Source organism: Hippichthys cyanospilos, chromosome 3 (assembly GCF_059441005.1).
Source record: "Hippichthys cyanospilos isolate Australia breed blue-spotted pipefish chromosome 3, RoL_Hcya_1.0, whole genome shotgun sequence".
Lineage (NCBI taxonomy): Eukaryota > Metazoa > Chordata > Actinopteri > Syngnathiformes > Syngnathidae > Hippichthys > Hippichthys cyanospilos.
Window position 1 is genome coordinate 8076031 of NC_142371.1, and position 21120 is coordinate 8097150.

Here is a 21120-nt window from a genome sequence, read left to right on the forward strand (position 1 = left end):
CAGAATTCAAGCTAACTAGGTCAAGGTTTATACAAGATAAGATGCTCAAATGCGTTTAAACTGATATGCAGATCCAGACATTCCATTAGGTCACCACACAGTATGACACAGTGCTGGAAAACATGTTGTATTTATCAAGATAACAGCAGCGGTGTGGGACTCATGACTTTGCATGCCTAAATCACATCAGACCATCTTATTTCATTTCAATAAGATTTTGCAATATTTCGTATATTGTACATTGCTTGCTGCAATAATGTCCAAAAGGGTTCATTTTCATTTTATGAAACCTGAATGTACAAAATCAAAATATGATGAAGAAAGTTGCACAATGGATGGATGCATTTGCAACTTGTTCAAGTCAGAAGCCGGTTTTTTTTTCATGAACACAAATGACACAATGGTGTGAAGAAAGAAGTAGTTTTGAGAAATTAGATTCTTGTCTGAGAAATGTGCCAAAGCAACGGAGAAATATATCTGAATAAAACTGTTTCTATTACATAAAAAGTGTACTGTTGAGAAATGTGCAAAACCTGTCTAGTCATTATATTCGAAGGTTTGAGCGCATGAGTCAATGTATCCATCATAAGGCGTCTTTGAATATCCAGAAAAGCGCTATATAAAAGTGATTTACCATAAGAGCATTATTATTATTAATATTATTTATTATTATTATTATGGTTGTTGTTGTTGTTATGATGATGATGATTATGACGATGAACGTGTTTATAAAACGTGTTAACAAAAAGTGGCGTTTGTATTTTGCGCAATTCCATTGTACATCGCGCTCACTCTCGCGAGATTACCTTACTGCTGTCATGGCTGCTGTGCAGACGCTTCGGAAGTGTGTTGTGTCTCCCACCGGGAAGCACTCTGCCTCGGTGATCTTTCTGCACGGTTCAGGTGCGTTTCTTTCCGGAACTCTGTCCAAGAAGTTTTACAGTTTGCAGGACACACACACTCTTACACACACATACATTCCGGGCACAGGGATGATCGTTTATGGGCCGGGAATAAAGTGGCTTTTAAAACTGCTGTGCAAAATTTTCACGCACTATATTGCAATGCATTTGTTCCGCGCATGCTACGTTGCTCACGTTGTATAAAATTATAATACGCTACCGCGTTGGAGAGATCACGGCGTAATAGAAGATACAATATCAACATACAGTATAATCCTCATGATTTTTCTCATAGTATGTTACTTTTCTTAATCATTTCGTTGCCTAGGTGACACTGGGCAAGGGTTAAGAGCCTGGGTTCGAGATGTGATGATGCCTGGTCTGACCTTTGCCCACATCAGGGTTATTTACCCCACAGCCCTAGCAAGGTATTTTTTTTTTTTTTGTATTGTATTTTGCATTGTATTTTATTTTTTTTTTTGCTTTTCTTTGTTTGTTCGTTTTTTAACTGACCAAATCTATTTTAAGCGTGCCACGGTGTTCTTTGTAATAGTCATCTTGGAGCCCTTTGAAAGAGTGCAAAAGTCTGAATCAGTCAGGCAGGTTCAAAGTGGATATTAAACAGTTGTGCCAGCTTCCTAGCACAAAGTCTGTGTAAGATCCGATTGAGTCCATGTGTGAACTGAATAGGTCATTGTCGAGAGAATTCGCAGGGAGTGAGTGGGTGTACTGTTGATGTTTTGATCATGTGGCTGGAGCAAAACCAGGAACATTGGCGGGTGCTGATGTGAAAATCCTGTGCTACTTACTTGGTTGTTTATGAGAATGTTATGACATAGTCATATGACAGTATAGTTTTTTAGAATTTTTTTTAAGAAACCTTTGTCCTTTTGCTATATTTGTTAAAGGGTCTTAAACATTCTTGTGTGAAAACTTTAAAAAAGTAAACATTTTAAGAATTTTGTAAGGGGGCACGTACTTTTTCATGGAAATGTAATTAGCATTATTTATCAGCATCAATAATTACTGTCAACATTACTATATCACGGTCATTTGAAGTGACTTTTGTCCCGTTTTCTTTCTTCCAACCAGACCATACACACCCATGCATGGAGCTATGTCCACTGTTTGGTTTGACCGTTACAAAATCTCCTACGACAGCCCAGAGCACCTCCAATCCATTGACGACATGTGCAAATCCTTAGGTTCCATCATTCAGGAAGAAGTGAGTGCTGGGATCCCCAAACACCGCATTATCATTGGTATGAATCTGGTTTTATCTGATTAGTGTCAATTTTAGTACATCATCCGTATGTTGTGTTTTTCTTATTGTGTTGCTTGGCACTGCAGTGATATTCATTTGTAAAGTGCAAGATTCATACCTTTTGCTGATGTTAACCCTGGTTAAGATGTACGTTGCAAAGTAAAAGACTTTCTATTTTGATCATTTCTCTAGTAGTCGGATTTAGCACTAATTCTATATCTTAATTTACTGTAATCACTCCGGAAATGTTACACTCGAATACACACAGATTCGCTAGTCATGTTGACTGCTGGATCCGTCCAGGATTACCAACCAACCAAAAGGAAGAGAAAATTAATATATTAGCAATTTAACATAAATATGTTCCTCTCAGATAAGAGCCCATTTAGCAATATTTATTGCAAAATCATTCCAGTCCAGTGGTTGGAGAAAGCCTTCATTACTCTCAAGCTTCAAGTGCTCACAAAACTACCTGCTGAACAAGTGTATAATCACAGGCAGTTGGTTTTTAACTACAAAGTACATACTTAGCTGGTTCATGGGAATGATGATGATTTGCGCAAAAATATATGACCAAACCTCCACATCAAGTGCAGTACATAAAAATATTTAATTGCAGTTCAACTATGGTAATCTGTAAACTCCAAGTCAGAATCGATTCCTAATTCAAAATGATATGATTGAATTCAATTTAAAATAATTTCTAAATTAATTTCTTCAGTCTATAGATGTGCAAAGAATCATCATACTATTTCAGTCTACTTTGCAAGACAATAGAAAGATAAAGAGTCATTTCAGTTTGTGTGTGTGTGTGTGTGTGTATTTTTTTTTACATGTATTCAGTTTTGATTTGTAAGGAACGTGCCTTTTCCCAAAACAGTATGTGGAAAACTGCAACGCTTTGAAGCTATTTATAAATTACATAGCTTTTATAGTATAAAATAAAACAAAAATTAAGTGCATCTATAGCATTAAAAAAGTAGAACAAGAAAGATTGTAATTTCAAAGGAAATTACAGTACCAAAATATGTGAAAAACAGTTTCTCCAATGAAAACGATTATTATTTTGCACTACGTTTATGACAAATGAAAAACTTTTTCAAGTGAGCAGCTAAATTGAGAGTATGGGCAAAGTATGAAACGTGTCTGGTACTACCTCGGAACACAAAATATTTGAATATTTGTCTTGGTTCCTCCCAAGATGAAGGAAATAAAGTCATGGCGCATTTCAACTGTTGCTCATGGAGTAAAGTTTGCACACGGTTCTAAAATTTAGAACGTTGCTGTTCCTTGGTCAATATAACACCCTTCCTCACATATTTGTGGAAACGAATTACTAATTTTTAAGTTTTGCTTCACAGGTGGGTGCTAAGAAACGGGAATGCAGATGAACAGTCTGTTTCAGCAATTTGTTTCAAAAGTGAAACTTTTCTGTTGTACAACTTCAACTGCAATTTCCGAAACCTGGGGGAATACTTGATTGCCTTGCAAAACTGCCTGAATTGCAGGACATTGAAAAATTATGAGGTAATGTCAAGAGAAAAGTGAGGGAACAGAATCCTTGAATATTGCCAATTATATAGAAATATTGGACTTTTTTGTTTGTGTCTTTCCGGCATAATCATCAAAACTGAACTACAGACGCTAAATCATAATTACATGATTATTATAATGGTAAAAATTGAAGACAAAATCAATAAATTAGGCTGAAATATATAGGCTCAAATATACTTAACATTGGTTTCGTTAGTATCATTTTAAGAGTGCACCTATGATGAGTTACATTTTTGATCATTTGAAATATATATTTAAAAAAAAAACTGGTAGGGGTGATCAACTAGACCAACTTCACTCATAAAATAGGTAGCAAGTAGTGGAAAATGTGACTGGACGTTGTCACTAAATACTGTTTTATATCATTTTCTGACACCATGACATAGGGAGGAAGTGGGATTACAATGTTTGTATTTTTCTTAACTGCAAATTCCACATACTACGTCTCCGCTCCGCCGCGCTGCGTTGCCATGTAAATGAATGAGAGCGGTTCCATATCCTGCATATGCGCCGTGTTGTGGCTGCCTTGAAAGATCTACTCCGCCACCGTGCGCCGTGGTCAACTTCCACAGTTCAGAAAGCACCAGACAGGAAAAAGAACGTGATCTACAGCCGGCTTTAGAAAGAAAAAACACTCTGCACGGACAAGAGTTTCTTGTCCTTTGCCGGTTGACAAATATGACTGAACTAATAAGTATTACTTTTTCAATCCTGATTCTATCAATTCACAAACGTATTGCTGCAACATGATTTGAATTGAGAGTGATTTATAACCTTTAAATCACATCAGTAACTGACTAAAAACACCCTTGTCGATGTCATTTATTTATTTATTTATTTTTTTTTACTTTGGCAAGAAGGTGGTGATGCAATCTGTCAACTCCCAACCCTACCACTCAGTGCTGTTCACTCACTCCCTTTCTCACAGTATCTATTTTCTTCTAAGTCCCCTCCTCTTCACATACACAAACTCGCACTAAGTCGCAAACCTTACCCCCTGCCTCTGTCCGTTATGTTATAAAATGAAGAATGCGACTCATCAAGTTACCAAGGCCTTTGATATTCTGCCAACAGTGAATAAAATGTTTGTAAAGATATTTACAAACGTTACCTTACTGCCGTAAAGAGCTTTTTGCTTCGACTATTCCTCTTATCAAGCCCATCTAAATCACTGAAATACAATGAGTCGGAGGAAGCTCTATAAATATTATGACTGGAGTAAGGTCAGAGTTCCCACAGGAAACATATGGGAGGCCATCAAGTGTTTTAATTTCACTGATTGCTGGTGGCCCATGAAAGAAGAAACTCCTGAGAGCAGTGGGGAAAGGGTTAACCTTCAAGTGGTGAAAGCATGAAGGTAATGCTGCAGGGGCGGGTGGGGGTTTCAGAGAACTGTGTGAAAGACTAGTGCTGAGGGCCAGAAAAGCTCCCCAACTTGATTCTTAAGTACTGCAAGTGAAAAAACATATGCTCATGGGAAAGTGCTGAAATACCTCTTACTAAAGCATAACATTTTGTCATTAACTATAAATACTCAGTGGATTCACTTGGCTGTTCTATAGAAATGCAGCCCTGTGTACCCAAAGTGCACTTCACTGACTGATAGACATGCACTAGAACTTTCTATGTAAACCATTTTTGAGCTGGCAAGTTACTCTTTTACTGAGGAGAGAATTGGAAACAATATACCTGTTCTATTACAGCTTAAATTGAAATAGGTATATAAGAGATGCACTTTTTAAATGCTTTTTAAGTATTATAGTTTAGTGCAGTTATTGCTGTGTTTTATAAAAGTCTGTATTTCAAACATTATTTTATCAGAATAAAATATTAAGATTTTATTGCAATGCCAGGTACTTGTAATTACAGTGGGCCCCCGTGTTACAAACTTAATCCGTTCAGCGGCTATGCTCGTAATTCGAATTGCTCGTATGACGGGCAATCCAAACCTATGTTAATTAGTGAATGCGTGCAACGTGTGCAAAAACCTTAGGTAAAAACATCACGACTTTATACACATATTAAAAATTAGTAACATAATCTACTGTACAGTTAAATTAAATAACATAAATATACAAAGGAAAAATGACATTTACCTTTGGGGCGACGTGACTTGAGCTGGGTGAAGGTGGAGGGGAGCGGAGACCAACCCGCAGAATTTATTTATTTATTTTCTTAAACTTTTCTCAAACTAGAACATATCACCGGCGATTTCCTTCTCTTTAATCCATAATAGAAGAAGCCTCTCCATTTTGTTGTTGACCGAGGTCCGTCCCCTGGCAAGGAAAGTCTTGCCCTTATAAGATTGCCGAGCGGTTACGGCCATACTCACTAGCAAGGTTAACTATGCGTGAGCCTCCTTCGTATTTTTTTTATTATCTCCTGTTTGGTTTCTATTGACATCATCCTCTAACTTCTTCCTTTACATCCACTTGCAATTTTAGAAGCCATGTCTAACAGATAAAGTTTGCAAAGTCTTCACAATACACCGACCAGCTCGTGCCATCAAGATAGATGAAGGCGTCGGGCCAATAGCATATCGGCATTTCTGTGATTGACGTGACGCCGGCCAATAGCATATCCGCAGCTTAATGAGCTTAATCGACCAATAGCATATCGGCATCTCCCTGACTGACACCGTGACTGAGACAGTGACTGTGACATTGTAAGAGCAATAGCATATTTACATTACCGTGACATTGAGAATAGTTAATTTTGTTGATGCGGCAAAGCAAAATAAATAGTGCGGACACATTGACCGGCATGTTGGAATGTTCGTAAGACGAAAGGTCTGTGCGTAAGAGGGGGGACAAAAAATCGCTGTGGTCCACGTTCGTAAGATGAAATGTTTGTATAAGAGGGAGTTCGTAAACCGGGGGCCCAATGTACTTGTTTTCATGGTTGGTCTAAAAAAATAGTATGGGTCCATTCCAAGTTCTGCTATGTGGGAAATAATCACAGAACCTCTACTGTTCTTGTAACTATAATTTTTCTCCTTGTCTCTCCCAATCGAAGGTGGCTTCTCGATGGGAGGCGCTATGGCCCTCCACTTGGCGTGTCGGTACCACACTGATGTAGCTGGGGTTTTTGCCCTCTCCAGTTTCCTGAATAAAGATTCGGTTGCTTTTCAGGTACAACACATCAATATACATCAACCCATTACCCGTTATTCACATTTGGGATCAAAGTATTCTATTTTCTCTGTTTTTATGACGTATTAAACAAACAATGTACTTAAACAAATTGGAACCTCACACCACCTACCCGTGATACAAAAAAGGTTTTTGCACAACATGAAGTGACAAATTACAATGAATATCCAGTTGCCAGATTAACTGTTGCTAAAACCCATAACCAAAACCCATAACCTCCCTCATCCAAAGGTTGTATGTTAGCAGGAGGGAGTCCTTACATTTAAAAAAAAAAAACGTCTGGCCACTATCATGCAGTTGGAGGAGAGGGTGTACTGGGTGCCCTCATACACCAGAAAAACTGGCCCTGAAATACGTTAGCTCAAGTCCACCTCTATATTTTGTAAGAATTTCCCCAGCAACCGATTTGTCTGAAATAAGCATATCAATTGTGCTCAGCATTTGTTTCATATCCATTTTAATCTTAATGGTTAGGGTTACCATACCTCCCATTGTTGTTTTGAAAGTTACAAAATGACAGATAATAACCAATAATAGAAAATGTAGTCACTGCTAGTACTTATCACACCTATAGAGAAAATGTGCAACCATAAATTATCTTCCAGCAGTCCAAAAATTTCAAGTTAGGAGTTACTTTGCTCCTAATAAAAAAAATAGTCTGAAGGCCAGTATATGCCCGTTTAAAAGAGAAGTCTTTTTTTTTTTTTTTTTTTACAACAACATTCTATGCAACTCCACGAGACAAAACACTGAATTATGATCAATATTGTGTTTGTGGAATATTCAGCAGCAAAATCCTCCAATTATCCATCTTAGGGGATGGCCATTTTGCCATTTCTGTCAAACGAAAATGATATCTCACCTTGCAAATGTCACATTACCAAAACCAGAAAACAGGTAAACCACCCTTAGCCACATTTGGTGCAATGCCAGTTTCAGGCTTCAGTTCTGAAAGATGCATTTTACAGGGGCCTTGTGGGGGAGGGAGGTGAGTGTCCAAAAGGACACCTGGAAACACTCTGGTTCGAGGATGCGTTGGGCCTAGTATTGGTGGCGCCAGTAAATCTATACTTCCTTAGGTTGGTCGCCATCTGGATGTTATTCCTGAGCGTCTTTGGTGTTAGTGTCATAGGGTCAGATTTTTTTTTTTTTTTTTTGCTGATTCTCATGGAATATAAACTAAAAGAGGGAATTAAAAAAGGCTGAGCGGGAGCCCATGTAAATCACAGCTTACTCCAGTGTAGTCAAACCACCATACTTTTGAACAATCACACCAGATTGGCCCTCACTTGTGGTTTTTTGTGTAATGAAGACAGTGGAGGAGCGTGCCAGAGCAGGACAATCCCTCCCAGAGTTGCTCCAGTGCCATGGGACAAGTGATGAGCTGGTGCTTCATCAGTGGGGAGAGGACACATCAGTTTTGCTACGGAAGGCGGGGATGAAAACCGTTTTCCACTCCCTACCAGGTATCTACCATCAACTCTCCCTGCCTGAGATGGAGCTACTGAAAGCCTGGATTCTCCAAAAACTTCCTCCCAGCTCATCCTGACTCCTGTCATCTCACTGTGTGAACGTTTTGTGATATTTTTTCTTTTTTTTTGGACTGTGTTTATTATTGCCCTTCTTCATTTAGTAACAGTGTAAAGCTACTGATACAGCCATAATGCTACTCTCAGGATTGTCTTTATTTCAGTATGTAGAATGAGGTTAAAAATGTTTTCATTTGATGAAATCACAAGGATCACTTACACTTTATTCAGGCAACTTTGTTGAGGCGACCTGGAGTGGACGAATGGACGAGGGAGGTGCATAAGGGCAGAAGGAGAAGATAGGCCTTTTTTTTTTTTTTTTCTCAGGGGGAGGCTATGTGACCAAATGGGGCTTTGCATGTGAAGGTGAATATAAGTTGGAATATAGAGGAGGGGTAGCCAAAACAAACATGAGGAGCTCAGATTTTCACTCTAGCCCCAGTCACTGATTACTTCCAGCAAGTGTGAAAGAATGCTACTGTTGAGAAGCCAGAAGAAAACCCCTCACAACCCCTTGCGGTGAACTTGCCTACCTCCTCATCATCCCTCGCAATGCCTCTTCAATTGCGTCAATTTTCTATATGCCTTCTGTCCTGCCCTCAAGACGAAGGGACCCAAGGGTGCCAAAAGAAGGAATTGGGATTTAAAAAATAAATAAAGCAGAAGAAGGGATTTCTTCACAGGTCTTTTCTTTCTTAAAAGCAGTAGAATCCAACAAGCTTTGTTCAAACGGCCGTCCTTTGTTTTCCATCGATAATCTTCCTCTTTTTTTCCACTTATCGTTTCTCAAATTAGTTCTCTCAGCACTTCCCAAGTTTGTCAGCTTCTTTTTGCATCACTCATACTGCCGCTCTTAGCCAAAAGTGCATCCCCTCTCGGTCAAATTATGGTGTTCTCCCTTGCTTTTTGTGTCACAAGGAAGGAATGCAAATCTGGACATCTTGTGGACTGCAGAGTTTTTTTGGTTGCCAGTTTCCACTGCTCAGTACTTTCCATGTGGACGCGTTCCAACGTGGCCGGGATAAAGAAGGAATTCCCGAGTTAAGGGAGTTAAGGTGCTGACAGATTCCAGATTGCTCATCTGACCGCACCCCCCTCAGTTTAGATCATAAATTGATGGGATGATCACAGAATGAGGTTTTTATTCTTTGTACTGGTCTTAATGTGATACCATGCTTAGTATGCACATCCTGACATGCTCTGCTCTGTAATATTGTGTCAAAGGTACAAACTTTAAAAATAATTTTTTAAAGGTGAGCACTTTGTGGGTACTGATGTTTTGTCAACGGACAGCTGAATGTTGAAAACCTTTTAAAAACGATGAACTAAGAAGACCCACAAAACAGTAGATTATGTCCGTCATGTTAATCGGTTTTGTCATTTTAATTAATCGTTGTATTGGTCACAACCTTTGTCAACTTTCATTTTTTGTAAGTTTGTCAACTCCCCCAATTGAATCTTCCAAAGTTCCAAAAATTGTTTAAATCTCCATTTCCATGAGAGCATAGAATTAGAAACACAGCCTAAATAGGCAGCAAACATACTTACATGCACCCAGGAATAACTAATTGAGTACTTGAACATCACTATACAGCAAATACTAATGAGAGACAGTGTCTGTATTGTATTGAACTGAGCACAACTTTCTCCTCATTGAAAGTGGCCTGCATGGCTGGAAAGTCATTGTTTGCACTGCGTTTCAGAGTCATGGTGTCATGAACTGAAATGCATACTGCACACAATATTGCACAGCTCATTTACTGCATAGACCATAAGTGAAACAATGTTTAGAATAAAGTATTAAGGGTTTTTGTGTTGTTTTGCATTTTAAATATGATTTGAATGAATAAATCCCTTGCACATCGTTGAGCAAAACATTCTCGGATTCATTTCCATTCAAGTAAGCAATTGCCACCGCAAAGTAATTAGCTCACGCCAACTGGCTCGTAGCCAGGAAATACAAGATAGAAGTTTTTAAATCCACCCCCAAACACATTGTCTAGTAAATTAAGCTCAACAATACCTTGATTTTTATATGTGACAAATGACATGGTCAAACGTACTGTATTACATAGAGTGTATCCTTTTGTTAGTTTTTTTTTTTTTTTACTTTTCTAAGTAGACACCAGGGAGTAGCGCCTTTAATTTTATTGTCATTCTGATTCTGATAATAATGCTCCCTAGTGGACATAATTATTCATTACAGTCTAGTCCCGACAGTACACATTGAACATACTATACTGTACACGCTGTTGCATGTGTATGAAGATCAATAGTGTCCCAGCTTGTTGTAAACCAATGTATCTCTGACATTTAGTGCAGTGTACCCTCAGTGTACTTGTGAGAAATCCCTCATAAGAAAAATGCCAGATGCAGGGAGCCTGCAAAAGTGAGAATGAAGACTACTAAGAACCACCCTTATGCTCAAAGAAAATTTCTCGTTTTTTAGCGTGCCCCCCCACGCCCCCTGTAATTTCCAAACGCATAAAATGCAGAGCATTGGTAAGACTATTTGAAAACATTTGAGCTGATTGACCTTGCGGCAGCACCATCAAGAGCCTCAATTCTGGCGCTCCTTCAGCTCTACGTCCCTTTCCAAATACTATACCTCATCAGCCCCCTTTTCTGTCTTTTGGGCAATCGTGCCATACACAAATCATTAAAGCACTGGTTTAGCTTAGCTCATCACAACCAAAGTAATTCAATTTACCCTTTTCCTCTTGCCAGAGGACACGCATTTATGAACATCAGCGCAATGTTAACAAGGCTTTAAAATGTTCTCTGTTTATTGGATTTAAGCTACATTGAATAAACATGCTAAGTGTGTTTAGCATTGTTTGCTTTTTAGATTTATATTGTTCTCCAGTGAAACAGATTGGAATGAAAATAGATAGATAGATAGATAGATAGATAGATAGATAGATAGATAGATAGATAGATAGATAGATAGATAGATAGATAGATAGATAGATAGATAGATAGATAGATAGATAGATAGATAGATAGATAGATAGATAGATAGATAGATAGATAGATAGATAGATAGATACTTTATTCATCCCCGTAGGGAAATTCACATTTCCAGCAGTATCCTCAAGTCGAGATATAAAATATGAGGAATAAAATACACAAGGATACACATAAGTCCAGTACAGAAGTATACTTAAGGTGCTTGTTAACAGTGTAAACAGAATAGTGTGAATCGTTGGAGTCTAGTGCAAGTATAATTAAGGTGCTTGTATAAAGTGAATAGTGCAGTGCAGAGTATAAGGTTTAGAGTTTAATGTGAGCTTTTACTGCCCCGGGTGGAGTTGAAGAGCCTCATGGCATGGGGGAGGAATGATCTCCTCAGCCTGTCCGTGGAGCAGGACAGTGACAGCAATCTGTCACTGAAGCAGCTCCTCTGTCTGTGGATGATGCTGTGTAGTGGATGTGTTGGATTGTCCATGATTGATAGCAGTTTGTTTAGCGCTCGTCGCTCAGCCACAGTTGTCAGACTGTCCAGCTCTGTGCCCACAACCGAGCCCGCCTTCCTCACCAGTTTATCCAGACGCGAGGCGTCCTTCTTCTTGGTGCTGCCTCCCCAGCACACTACTGCGTAGAGGAGGGCGCTCGCCACAACAGTCTGGTAGAACATCTGCAGGAGCTTTTTGCAGATGTTGAAGGACGCCAGATACACATTTATATAGAGAATCGTCATCATTTGAACACTCAATAGGCTGTATACAACCTGGTTGCACCTGAACAAAGTTTTGTTACAAATATGGCACAAAAGTCACATAAAACGTTGTAGGTCCAAGCTAGTGGTAGCGACTAGAAAGAAGCAGCTGGTGGGCAAGCAGCTTTATTGTCATCCAAGTAAGAGTATTTCAATGCTGTAATGTTTTACATGACATTAAATGTTACCTATATTACACTTGGGGTTATTAAAAACGGAAGACATGAACGTTTTAGTTTCTTACACCTCGTGGTGTTAAAGTTAAAAATGTTTATGTCTGTGAACATTTGACCTTGCAATTGAGACATTTGCTTCTTTATTTCCCATAAGAAGGATTCCAGTATCCCAAAATGAAATGTGTTCAAAGGGACAGTTGACAGTTTTTCATTACGAACAGCGGGAGGTGCTGCATTTATCATTGTCTGTACAATAGTTGTAACAAACATGGCAGCCTCCAGAGGAGTGCCACCCCCAATGTAATTTAATGATCATTAGACCTACGATTATATTTAAAACATACTGTTGGTTCTTAAGAACACTTTTACTGTATTTGCAAGTTTTTGAAATTTATAATCATTTCATGTATTCATTTTTAATGAAAAACTGTCTAAATCTTACACATTGTCCCTTTAACCTTTAAGGTAAACTGCTCTACCTGTCACAAGTGCGTAGCATGGTGATATGAGATGGGGGAAGGTGGGCCCAGACGCTGGAAGGCAGGGTGATCGAGGTGCTCGAAAAAAACATAGTTGAATTGGACTTAGAGGCAAAAAAACAACAAAAACAGGTACAAAGTATGAACAAAAACCGAAACTACAAAAACTAGTGCTCACGGGGCAACGGCATAGCAAGCAGGGCGATGACGTTAGATTTGACGACAACTCGCAGGAACAAAACTGGGGCTTAAATACATGAACACTAATTAGACAAATGCGCAACAGCTGGAAGGGAACTGTAGACAGGGGAAGCTGATTGGGGGGGGGGGGGGGGTCAGGTAAACACAGACAGGTGGGCAAAATCATACTAACGAGGGCTGACGCAAGAGGAACAGGAACCACATAAATAGGAAAAAGTAGAAACCCCCCAAAATAAACCCACAACCAAAAAACCCAACAGAACATGACATTACCATACTGTATACTGTGCAACACATAGCACCGGTTGTTTGTCGTTGTGTGCCCTGCGGTTGGCTTGGAACGCTGCAGCAAGCCTGTTGAGGATAAGCTGTCAGGATAATGGATAGACGGACGGACGGACGAACGGATGGACGGACAAACTATTCTTTAATGTCACTATTAAACACACACTTCAAACTAAGGGGCAAAGCTGTTTTAATCACAGTGGTCCGTGTTGGTAATTTCCTTTTAAAACAAGTTATCAGAAAGGAACTTACTTTACTTTTTCAAGGTACCTGTTGGCAACACTCAAAAGCACAAACATCTCCAAACATCCTGAACATTACAACGTTTTCACCAAACTATTTCATGTTATAGTCAGACTAAACAAACTTTTCAATGTATGCTGTTGAATGTCATACAGCTTTGTTTGGCTTTTGAAAAAAACATTCCCGAAACAAGACTTTATACCATCTGAATAACATAGCAGTGGCAATTTCATGATCTGGGCTTGTCTTGCTGCATCTGGTTCAAGTTGACTCAGCATCATTGATGAAACTGAATTAGGAAATTTACCGGAAAATTGTGCCGGAAAATATTGAGGAAATGCATCAGTTTAATGAAGAAAGTGGATTATGCAGTACACGAATTCTAAACATGCACGTTGTTCTTGTTCCACTGCGAGACAGTTAAACCATAACAAATACAATGTTTGAAATAGCCAATTCAAAGTCCTGTCCCTAATACAATGGAAGGTTTTACAAGCAGCAGTACAACGTACCAATTGAATGTCAGCTAAAATAAGATGTCTTGATACTGTTTCTGTTTAGGTCACGGATAGTTTAGTAATTATTTCCTGACTTTGATGAGAGCAGCGTGGGATCGGATTGTGTGAATGGCGATATCTCATGTGCCCTATGACTGACCTGATATGCTAAGAAGTTTACATTTGAACATGAAAACGCTACTTTTCAAAGTAAGCTAAATTAAGATTTGTTTAATGACACAAGACGGCCCTCGCAATCGTGGACAATACAGGCAATTCAACGAGCACGTCAATATTACATTTGCTTCCATTCATTTTATCATGTGATAAACCTAGGACACACACCAATAGTCACTATTGTTTGGATATTTGTGTGCATGCGTATTTACGTGTCTATGTGCTGCTGTGTGACCACTAGCGGCCACTGATAGCTTCCCTTGTGATTGGGAAAGCAGCTGTAAGTATTCACTGAAGGCAGGCCCGCTGACTACGGGACCTGCAGGGCTGCCATGTTTTTCTATGCTGTTTTGGGGGCTTGGCTGCTAAAGTACTCAGTGAAAGAAGCTTTCTCGATGTCTTGAATCATGTGAACCTTTATTTGAGAGGCTTTGGATCACTGTTGCCAGAAAAAACCTTGATGAAGCGGTGAACAGAGACCCAACGCAGGATAAACAGTAAGCCCTCCAATCACAATATGCCGCTCCCTAACCTTGCTTATTTTGAAGAGGGATCACATTGAAATTTTGACCTATTAACACGATTAAATCATTAGGTACCGCAAGCACTATTTTACGCTCCTCCTCTTTTCCAATTCACAAAAGGCTGCTGCCTGAACATAGAACCTAATCGCAGGGGAAGATTGAATTTGATGTCTTATTGTTTACAATCTATATCTCAACTATCACACTGATTCAATTTAGGCCTTTCAGTGATGTTTTGCAACGCTGCAACTTCTTTGAAGTTCAAACAACTACTGTGAGTAGACCCCAAGAGTGGGCCCACATCCAAAATATATATTATTCTAACTTTCTCTTGCCATGAGACAGTGGCTCCTCTGTGCTTTGAGAGTACCAAGATGGAGCTCCTCCTCATTTGCACCCGCCATCATTTTTACTCTTGTCCCTCCCTGCACAGCAGCCAATAAAAAGGGGTCTTTACTAAACATTACTTTTACTTTGTCCCTATTAGAACTGTTCAGGATACACTGGGGATATTGGTTGACATTCCTTAAGGTAAAGCTGTGAGACAGCTTAAGGTTACAAAAGCACTTAATGCATGGAACGTATTTCATCTTAACAATATTCTTTCAGTTAGATAAATAGGAATAAAATCCAAAGTCCGTGTGGGTTTGCAGCCTCATTTTATGCCCACAATATAATGATTTACTGACTTGACCCAAATCTGTTTTGATCACCTTGACACTTTAGGTATTTCAGCCGTTCAGCGGTTCAGTGGAAGAATTCTGCTGCCATGCTGTGAAGGGAATCGTATATTAGGTTGTTATCAATCACTATGTGATTATTTTTTGTCTAGAATAGCATGCATTGCTATCCATCTTTGCAGTCCAAGTTCATCTCGCTCCAGTCCTTAGATAAAACTGCTGACTCAGGAAAGTGTGAACTGGAACCTTGGCCCAGCTGTTGGCGGTGCCCGGCTGGCTTTTTGTTATGTCTTGTAATGTGCAATGCTTTCCTGAATGAATAAAAAGCGGGCGGGGATGGCTGGGCTTCCGACGGCTTTGGCGAACATAAGAGTGAGAGCCGAGCCCTCCCTTTGCCGGCAAAGAAAAGAAAAGTCAATCTTGGTTGGTCTGAGTTACTATTTTGCTGCTCAGCAGCTGGGCTTGTCTTAGTCTTTTCATAGATTTCTCTGACACATGCATGATACCTATAGGTCATGAGATGTCAAAGTCCGGTCCTCGAGGTCCTGTATCCTGCACATTTTCAATGCTCCCCTCCCAAACACACCTGGTTCAAATGATAAGGATCATTTTCAAGCTCCTGCAGAGCTTGCTGATGGGCTAACCATTTAGATCAAGTGTTCTGGGTAGAGGAACCTGGAAAACACAAAGGACTCTAGCCCTTGAGGACCGCAGCCTGAAACCTGTGCTACAGGCCCTATTCCCGCCCACCTATTGCTTGAAGACGGCTGGGAAAGGCACATCAGCGACTCTATTGAGGATAAGCACTATTGAATATGGATAGACTTGAATAGATGGATGATTGGATGAAAATCGAGATTTTCATTTCTTTTACAAGGCAGAATGTAAAGGGCAGGTCAGTGAGCCATTCTTCCATTGTGGTGGCAATGGACACACCCTGCCTTTATGGTGGGCCAGTTCAAGCATTTTTCTCAAGGCAAGCATGGAAAAGCAAGCCACTTCATATTAGATTTTTGTTTTGTTTTTGCCCATAGTGGTAACGGAACAACTAAAATGACAGACTGTGTGGCTTGACCCTTGAAAGTCTGTTTGTCTGACTCCATGGTACGGTGAGTGACTGGACTCTCTCCAACCACAGAATGGTGACTGAGGTCTTGCTCTCAAGATGCTTTGACCCATAATAGGATCATTTCATACTGCTCGTGCCACTGGAAAGCATGTCGAGGGCCTGTCATCCTATCTTCACTTGTTAACATTTCAAGAGAGCTGTGTGACAGCATCGGTGGTTGCTTCTGGTGTTTGCCACAAACCATGAAAGACTTACTGTCTGCCCAGATAATTTACACTGATGATAGACTCATGTGGTAGTACTACAGTGTGTCACACTACAAAACAAATATAAACCCTGTGTCTGTGGTACAATTGCATGCAAGTCTGAGGACATGTAGTCACTATATTTAGTCACGTTACAACACCTTTCAAACATTTCCAAGTGTTGATCAACAGATGTGTAGCCACAGAAGTTGGTAAGCTATTCTAGCAATGTCTTTTTCTTCAACGCTCTCTCACAACGTCATTTATTTTGAGCAACAATGCGTAGGGAGTTATCTTCAATGCCCGTAAAAATAGCTTGAAAAATCGCGCTGACCAAACGACTGGCTTGTTCTGAGGCAAATATATCTCAAATATAATGGCTAAAATGTGGCTTCTCAAGCAGTCTTGAAAGGGAATCCTGCCCATCGTAACCAGGTCTCACAACTCGACCACTGACCTCTACTATCAAAACACATCGTTTGAAATATACAGTATAATGCATTCTTTTAAGTTTAAAAAAAAATCTTGTTTATTTTAGACACAGTGGTCGCCATAATTCAACATTTGTAATGTATTCTGGGAAGATGACGTGATGTTTGCCGCCCACGTTGCTGCTCTCTTACAACCCTTTGCATCAGCCTATTTGGTTATGAGGACAAAACCATAATCCATATTTGATTTGCTGTTTTTTTAAAAACAAAAAAGTGATCCCATGACAAAAGGGGTTGTGTTAATATTTTCAGAATATACAGTATATACAAAAGATGTTTTGATTCACCCATATATTGTGAATCTTTTGTTGATCTTATACACTATTTAAGGATCTTAAGACACTGACAAAGTACTGAATGTCCATCCTAGTTTCTTTGACAGTTTGTACAAGTATGAAATATTTATGCAGGAATTTCCTTGAGAGTATAAATTGACAATGCAATTTCAAATTATTTACAATCAGCATTTAAAAGACTAATTTGTAAAATAATCCTGAAAGGGGTCAAAACAATCACAGAGTTCACTGAGGGCAGATATTTTCAACAACATTAAAGCCCCACAAATAAGTACACCCAATAAAAGGGCCGCTGCAAAAAAGCATTTCCTAGCACCGTTCATAACCTTTTTAGCACAGCAAGAACTAACACTTCTGGTCTGAGCTTGCAGGAATTTTAGAAGCACCTCATAAACGTGTGTGTTCTCTGTTGTTGGTTCTAGAAGGCCCTCATTGAGAAGACCCTCTTCAATTATCGGCACTATATGGACCACATCAACAGGATTGGTATCAGTTGCTCTCTTTATAAGGCCCTTATCAAGAGCCGCCACCTCGGTTATTGGCTTGCTAAAATCATCTTCAAAATGAGCCTCCGCAGAAGGTGGCTCTTTAAGGCCCTCTTCAGACTCTATTAGGCCCATATTAAATGTATCCGCCTCCGTTTCTGCAAAGCCCGTATAAACAGTAGACCTCTCACTTGCTGTCCTTAAATGACCCTTATCAAGAAGATTCTTTGCAGCTGTCGCTACCAGAAGGCCCTCTTCAACAGGATGCCCCTTAGTTCGTAGCTGTAGAAGAGCCGCATTGACAGAGTCCTCTACCGTTTCTATCTCTAGAAGGTCTTCATCAACAAGACACTCAGTTGTTGTCTCTAGGACGCTATTAATGGAACCCTCCATGGTTTCTGTGTCTGGGTGGCCCTCATCAACAGGCTCCCCCTCAGTTCTTGTGTCTGAAAGGCTGGCGTCAACAGGATCCTCCTCGGTACTTGGCTCTAGAATGACTAAATCCAAAGAATCCTGCTTGGGTTGCGTCTCCTGAAGGCCTTTGTGAACAGAATCCTCCACAGTATCAATTCTGAGTAGAGCCTCATAGACAGAATCCTCCTCGGTTTCTGTCTCTCCTGGGCCAAGGGCAAGGACCGTGTCAACGCAATCCTCTTCAGCTTCTGTATCCCGAAGCACCTCATCAATAGAATCCTTTGTCGTTCTTGGCTCCAGAAGGACCGCATCAGGTGAATCCTCCATTTCTGTCTCTGGAAGGCCATCATCAATAAGATCCTCAACGGTCCGTGGCTCTCTGAGAAACAAGTTGCCAGGATCCTCTGCTGTTTCCCAAATTGAAGAAAATGATTTTTTCCTGATTGGTTGCACAAGTTGGCCTTCAAGGTCAATATTAGTTTGCCTTAACCTGATCATTAGATGTTTCATTTCTGTGATCTCGTATTGATAAACTTGTTCCCTCTTTTGCTCATCTTCACAATAGTGCTGATACATAGCGTCTGTAATTACTATCTTCAGGTTGGACAACATTTGCTCTCGAAGCATTGCGTATTTTTGCAGATCCTCGGTAACAATTTTGTTCTGTTCATAAAGCCCGTTTAATTTATTTCTTAACCTTTCATTCTCTGGCCTCGGTTTGTCCATGCAAGACTGGCTAAGATGCATACAACATGTTGGGTCACGATGTTCTCGCGATGCACATTCGAGTGTTTGCCCTTCTGTCGAAAGATGATTTTGCTCTTGAGGTTTTGTGCTGGGCAAATTGTCATTGAAGGCCTGTGTCGTTGCATATCTGCTCTCCTTTTTATTCCGTTTCACGTGTGCTCTCGTTTCTTCCTTTATCCTCGCGTAACGACACTTAACACTGGGGTTTTCGTGATCTGTTTTTTGGTCCTCATTGTGTGTCTCATTTTTCCACCTCAGATAATTCTGCCGCGACGTATTTTGACTGACGAGTTTATTCGGCTCAATCAAAGTGTTTTTGTATTGTTCGTTATCTCCATCGTCATTATTAATTTGTGCCCTCAAGTCTTTCCTGTCAGTCTTCGCCTTTGCTTCCAAAAGTCTTTCGTCAACGGTTTCCCCTTCGTGCGCTTTCTCCAAGAGGCATAAACTGTGAGTGTCGTCCACGTCCTCAGGGACTTTCTGTTGATCCGTTATTGCCATGTCTTGCTTTGTTAAAATGTCGCCTTTACAATAAAGGATAAATGGAACTTCACCGCTGTGTAACTGGGAATCTTTTAAAGAGATTTTCATGCATGCGAACTTTTGACTCTGTTGATTTCGAACAGATATATTTCCTTCAAGCTCTTCTCCAGTAGCATCATCCTGTAAAAAGTTGTTTTCTTCAAGACCACGCAGCTTTTCATCTTCTTCCCAGCCCTTCTTTTCACCTATCCTCATTATGTCATTTTGATCTTTCGATTGGGACTCAGGCATCTGAAGCTCTGTTCTCATACAATACATCTCGCATTGATTCGTGTCCCTCTGAGATTCAGCATTAGGTGAGTCATCAAGCCATCTCTTCTTTGTAAAGTTATCTTTTTTCCTGAGAATGTTTTCTCGCGCAACCAACGTCTCGTTTTGTTTGTATGTCCTTACGCTGTACGTTTCAACGTCGGCCAGCACATCTGGGAATGTATTCTTATCATCGAGAGTGCACTTACGTTCGAGAACTTTAACTTGCGTCCTCAATTCCTCCTCCTTTATTTCCATCTTCTCACACCGGCATGTAAGCAGCGCTACTTCATCCCTCAGGGTCTTAATCTTATCCGTTAGACTGTTATTTGTTCCTTCGAGAACTTTAACATGCGCCTTCAAATCTTCATTCTCCGTCTCCATCTTCAAACTGGGGGATTCAAACGGCACCATACTAAGATGGAAAACTTTGTTCTGCTCAATTAGATTGTCAAGTTGAGGTTCTTTAACGTGTTCTTGAAAGTCTTTGTCCTCGGTGTTCGGTTCCAGTTCAAACACGTCGCTTTCGATAGACTCCGATATGTGTGCTCTCTTCAGCAGACACTCGTTACATCTTTTTGTGACAAACAACTCTTCCATTTGCTCCAGCTGGCAATGAAGATCACGTATTATTTGTGTCAAACTGATGTTGAGGGTATTAAGCTCCTCTGTGACCTCTCGTTGATGAGCTATCTCTCTTTTTTGCTTTTCTATAATATCATCTTTACTGTAGAGGAGAATCTGAACTTGCTCGCTGGAGAGTTCTTCGTCTTTTAAAGCTGTCCTCAGGCGTGCGATCTGTTGACTCTGTTGACTTTGCACGGATTTGTTTTTTTCCAGCTCGTCTCGAATAACCTCGTTTTGCTTCTGTAAAAAGGTGTTATTTTCATCAAGGTCATGCAGCTTGTTGCTCAAATTTTTATTCTCCACAAATCCGTTCTTCATCAGAGTTTCAGCTTCATCGAGTCGCCTTATTAGATCGTCTTGATCTTGAAGCATGGAACGAACGGTCTGCAACTCCGCTCTGAGACGATGAATCTCCGTTTGGTTTTTGTCACTCTGAGATTCAATAAGATATAAATCAAAAATTAGATTCTCTGTACTTTCGTTTATGATGATGACATTTTTCTTCAGGACTTTTGCTACCGCGCAGAGGTTTTCTGTTTGCTTCCCAATCCTCACACTTTGATTTTGCAGACG

General features: G+C 40.0%; 1 protein-coding gene across 1 annotated transcript; it reads left to right on the forward strand.

Annotated features, from left to right (window-relative positions):
* Window positions 1-818: 818 nt before the first annotated feature.
* On the forward strand, window positions 819-11227 carry lyplal1 (lysophospholipase like 1). The gene is made up of 5 exons (XM_088411627.1): window positions 819-903; window positions 1231-1330; window positions 1995-2164; window positions 6736-6851; window positions 8185-11227. Exons 1-5 carry the CDS (start codon window positions 819-821, stop codon window positions 8419-8421), a joined length of 708 nt encoding a protein of 235 aa, XP_088267753.1. The 3' UTR covers window positions 8422-11227.
* The last annotated feature ends 9893 nt before the right edge of the window (window positions 11228-21120 follow it).

Excerpts from the sequence above, each read along its gene's own strand:
- lyplal1 (XM_088411627.1), top strand. The coding sequence starts at position 819 with ATGGCTGCTGTGCAGACGCTTCGGAAGTGTGTTGTGTCTCCCACCGGG. Across the intron at positions 2,165-6,735 it reads CAAACACCGCATTATCATTG|GTGGCTTCTCGATGGGAGGC; the intron begins GTATGAATCTGG and ends TCCCAATCGAAG. Across the intron at positions 6,852-8,184 it reads AAGATTCGGTTGCTTTTCAG|ACAGTGGAGGAGCGTGCCAG; the intron begins GTACAACACATC and ends TGTGTAATGAAG.